This window comes from Mangifera indica, chromosome 19 (genome assembly GCF_011075055.1).
Source record: "Mangifera indica cultivar Alphonso chromosome 19, CATAS_Mindica_2.1, whole genome shotgun sequence".
In the NCBI taxonomy this organism is placed as follows: Eukaryota; Viridiplantae; Streptophyta; class Magnoliopsida; order Sapindales; family Anacardiaceae; genus Mangifera; species Mangifera indica.
In genome coordinates this window covers 5,356,827-5,361,298 of record NC_058155.1, presented here as the reverse complement: position 1 = coordinate 5,361,298, position 4,472 = coordinate 5,356,827, and the positions used below count along the sequence as shown (strand labels likewise).

The 4,472-nt window shown below is 36.3% G+C and overlaps 1 protein-coding gene across 2 annotated transcripts; it reads left to right on the top strand.

Moving 5' to 3' along the window:
• The first annotated feature begins 581 nt into the window (after positions 1 to 581).
• LOC123203620 (NAC domain-containing protein 17-like) lies at positions 582 to 3,882 on the top strand. 2 transcript variants are annotated; one of them, XM_044620061.1, is made up of 5 exons: positions 582 to 801; positions 1,634 to 2,202; positions 2,383 to 2,868; positions 2,947 to 3,073; positions 3,341 to 3,882. In XM_044620061.1, the coding sequence occupies exons 1-5, from the start codon at positions 618 to 620 to the stop codon at positions 3,706 to 3,708; spliced, it is 1,734 nt and encodes a 577-aa protein (XP_044475996.1). In that variant the 5' UTR covers positions 582 to 617; the 3' UTR covers positions 3,709 to 3,882. The 2 variants fall into 2 exon arrangements, with proteins under 2 accessions (XP_044475996.1, XP_044475995.1); XM_044620060.1 differs by having other exon boundaries at positions 2,368 to 2,868.
• The last annotated feature ends 590 nt before the right edge of the window (positions 3,883 to 4,472 follow it).

The window sequence follows — 4,472 nt, the reverse complement described above, 5'->3', positions numbered from 1 at the left end:
TAATTTGATAGGAAACCTATTTTTCTCATGTTTCTTAGATATAATAAAGTGTCAAAAACAGGAGTTTGATCTTTTAATTAAATTCTTGAGCTCATCAATGGATTCTAATGGTTGTCTTTGTTATGTACCAATTATGCAAATCAATGTCGAAACTCTTAGTTTCAAGTTTTTACTACCATGAGTGAAAATCATTCGTTCGGATATTAATTGACGTAGACCAAGATAAAATCAAAGAAGCCAAAAAAAGTAAAAACAAAAAATATTTATTGAGAGATTTATAAACTTAGAAATTCAATAAAGAGAGAGGAATATTATAGAAGAACATTCGAAACAACCTTACAAAATTTATCTTTTTTCTTTTTTTACATACTTTTACTATAATTTTTATTATTATTTCTAAATTTATTAGATAATAACTTTATCATGATTAAAACGATGTCGTTATTGTTATGTCAATGCAGTAAAATATACTTTTGATTCATTTTTTTCATTCAAAATGATGTTATTCATTGACAAAACGATACCGTTCTATAGAATTTGCATCATTTATTTATCTAGATTTGGGTTGTTTATTTCAATTTCACTATTTACTTTGCGTTTGTTGCTTCTGTAGTGAAATGTGTCCAGAATTGAAGATGACAGTGAGCGCCGATGACGTCGTGCCTCCCGGCTTCAGGTTTGATCCCACTGATGAGGAGCTGGTCTTGTACTATCTGAAGAGAAAGATCTGTAATCAAAAGATCAAGCCCGACATCATCGCTGAGACTAATGTTTATAAGTGGGATCCTGAAGAACTTCCGGGTATTGTATCTTTTTTATAGTTTTAGTTTTAGTTTTGTGTTTTGTTGATTGAATCTTTTGATATGATTAATTATGAATATTTGATCGATCTGTGTGTTTATGAAAGCGCTGACTTCGTTTGTGGTGTATTTTGATCGTTTACTTATCTGGCTTTGCTCTAGTTGATTTTGTTTGTGGCGAAATATAATTTATGTTTACTTTTTTTATTGATTAGTTTTGTAGAATTGGGGATAGAGTTTTGAGATTTGTTTTACTGATTTTTTTCTGTGTGGGATCTTTGATTTTTAAGTTATCAATAGACTGTTAGGTTGTATAGAGTCTGTGTTATATGATCCTGTTGTTTAGGAAATTTTACAAGCCCTGCCGATTAAAGCATTAATGGATAATATCATGGGTAAGCAAGGCAATTAAGTAGGCTTGATGGAGGAAAGGAAGCGAACTCTTCCAAAGGGAGAGGCAGAAAAATGGAGAAGCTAATGTGTCGAAATCTCATAGATGGGGAATCAAAATCAACGGTCCTCACAACGAACCTGATAAGCCAAATCAACGGGACTCATCTAACCAATATTGTTGATTGTTGATCAGGCCTTTAAAGTGGCATGTTGATTTAGTTTGCTAATCGTTTGATTTGTAGTGATGATCAGTGTTCAAATAAAGCTATACAAGATATGTGCCGGTTCTCTATTGAATAGAGTTAGGCAATGCTTTTGACAGTGAGTTTAATTTGTTTATTTTTTATATTGCAGGATGTAAGATTGAGAGTTTTGGCTGTGAATCAAATATGTGCTTGGTTAAACATCAGTTTCTAAAAACACTTGAAAATTTTTTTCAGGGCAATCGTTGTTGAAGGCGGGGAATAATCAGTGGTTCTTCTTCAGTCCTAGGGATAGGAAGTACCCTAATGGAGCAAGCTCAAATAGGGCAACTCGACTTGGATATTGGAAAGCCACCGGAAAAGATCGCATCATCACATATAGCTCTCTTAATATTGGAGTGAAAAAAATCCTAGTTTTCTCTAGAGTTCGTGCACCAAATGACGAGCGTACAGACTGGATGATGCATGAGTATACCTTGCATGAAGAGGAACTCAAGAGATGCCAAAATGTTCAGGATTGTTATGCACTTTGTAAGGTCTTTAAAAAGAGTGGGCCTGGTCCTAAAAATGGCGAGCAATATGGGGCACCATCTAGAGAGGAAGACTGGGTTGATGATGAAGTGGATGTTACCAAAACTGTTGACACAGATAGTCCTGCAATGCAGCTGAATGGGGGAATTGATCCTGCTGATGGTGGAAGAGCTAATGATCAAGTACCATATGCATTATATAATCTTGAAGAGATTATGAGACAATCCGCGGATGATGCTGAATCACAAATTAACTGTGGTTATGAATTACCCAAGGTTGGCTATCTATTAAAATGCCACATTTTTTGCACCTTGTTGTAGCAGCTTCTTTCTAGCACTAGCTTTTTGTCAACTATGAATGGGTCCATTAATTTTTTTTATGAAATTGCTTTGATTTGTATATTTTAATTAAATTACAGGCACTATTGATTTATGTTATAGTTTGATGTCCAACAGGTTTTTGGTCAAGAAGAGGCCCAAAGCAGCACATTGCTAAAGAGGGCATCTAGGGAAGTTATTTTTCCTAAGCAGGATAGAGTGTGTGATGAGCCGGCTGGTGTTGATTTCACCCAATTATCTCCATCTAATTTGCAACTGTTTGAGGCACCTGAGGTTACATCTGCTCCTCCCCAGGATTATGAGCAGGTTCTACAGCTATGCCAGGAGGGTTTCCTGGAAATGAATGATCTGATCAGTCCTGAATCTACTTTTTCTGCTGGGGAGAATCCGGTGGAGAACTTGCAGTTTGATGAGCTTGATGGAATGAGTTTGTTTGATCTGAACGATGATGCAGCCATGTTTACTAATGGCATGGGGCCTATTTATCAGGATATGAATGTACCGGGGAATGATGTGCTGAACCAGGTGGATCATCAGTTCCAACCTCATTCTTTGGAAAATCAAGTGGATCAGCAGTTGCAACAAAATATTGTGGTAAACCAGGTAGATTACCAGTTCCAGTCTAATTCATTGGCAAAACTTCCTGAGCACCAAGTTAAACCAAATTTCATTGTAAACCAGGTCCAGTTGCAGCCTGCTTCATCTGGCACAGATCTCATAAGCACTCAACCGTGGATGCAGCAACAACAAAGTAGCCTTTTTACTCCTGCAGAATCAAATCATGGAATTCTGTGCCAAACAACTTCAGGTAATAAAAGCAATGTGGATGTTGGTGATGGTCTGTTTGTTCATCTATCACCGAGTGTAGTATTTTACTGAGTTTTGTTCTTGTTTTGGACAAAGTTGCTGTCTCCTTAGCCCATCCATGCAAAGCTCTTGATTTGATGGATGGTTTGGTTTACTTGAGCCAGCATCAAGGGCTCTTCTGATTAATGTATTTCTTCATATATTGCAAACATTAATGTGGTTGTAGCTAAGGTTGTTTTGCTAATTCTGCAATTCCTCCGACATTTAGGTACAGTAGAAGAAGTTACACAACCTCTAGCTGAAGCAAGTGAAAATCAAAATGGCCAAGAGGGTGGTGGAGATACAAGTTGGCTTTCTTCGTTCATTTGGGCTTATGTGGAGTCAATACCTACCAGCTCTGCTTCAGCGTCAGAGATTCCATTGATGAACCCAGCGTTTGAGCAAGTTTCTGGCTTTAGCCGCATAAGAGCAAATGCTAGAAACACCAATGTTGCAGGATGCAATCGCCCTGTAACAAGAAGGCAAGGAGGTGGTATTGGATTCTTAATTTTATCCATTCTTGGAATATTGTGTGCTATCTTATGGATGCTAATGGGAACTGTGAGAGTCCTGGGAAGATGCAAATTCTCCTCTTAATATTATGTGAACTGGGTAGAAAGAAACAAGGTTCTTTTTGCTGCTAATGTTGTTAGGGCAGACTGCTGGAGTTATTTGAAAAATCTAGCTTCTCCAGCACATTGAAAAACTGAAGAATTTTCATAGATCATTTGAATTCTTGAATATTAAGGATTAAGTTTTGCTTTTTGCGTATCTAAAATTATATGGTAGGCTGGCTAATTTATACTTCCTGTTTGAAATAATCACTGAAAACTATATTCTCTTGGCATAAAAATTTTCATGCATAAAAATTGATAAATTTCGTTCTTCTGCTTTCTGCTAAATTTGAAGAACATATGAGGTGAACAACCTGGGGAATAAAAAAGATTCATGGAGTTGTAATAGAAGAAAGATTCTTCTCAGAAAAAAGTTTAGCAAGGCCGCGACTAACTCAGAGAATTCTTCAGCAATTCAAACAGTCTAGCTGATTCCAATATAGATTTGAAACTCTGAGGCTGCAATTTTTTTTTTTTTTTTTGCCTGTTCATGGACACTTCGGTTTAGAGACATCAATGGGCCACGCAGGGTCAGACACTAGGCCCATACTGTAATGGATTTTCGTATTGAGCTGACTTATGGATTTTTGAAGGCCCAAAACATGACCCTACATAGGGTTATACCAGGCCTTAAATGAGCCGGTTCATAAGTTTTAATCGGATTGGTCTATTTAAACAAGTTTTATAATTTTAATTAAAATTTTTAGATATAAATTATTTTTCAATTATTAAAATCAAAGATAGTAC

Bases quoted from the DNA above. Each gene is read 5' to 3' on its own strand.
- LOC123203620 (XM_044620060.1), top strand. From the start codon at position 618: ATGTGTCCAGAATTGAAGATGACAGTGAGCGCCGATGACGTCGTGCCT. The intron at 802-1,633 runs GTATTGTATCTT...AATTTTTTTCAG, and splicing joins GGATCCTGAAGAACTTCCGG to GGCAATCGTTGTTGAAGGCG. The intron at 2,203-2,367 runs GTTGGCTATCTA...TTTATGTTATAG, and splicing joins GTGGTTATGAATTACCCAAG to TTTGATGTCCAACAGGTTTT.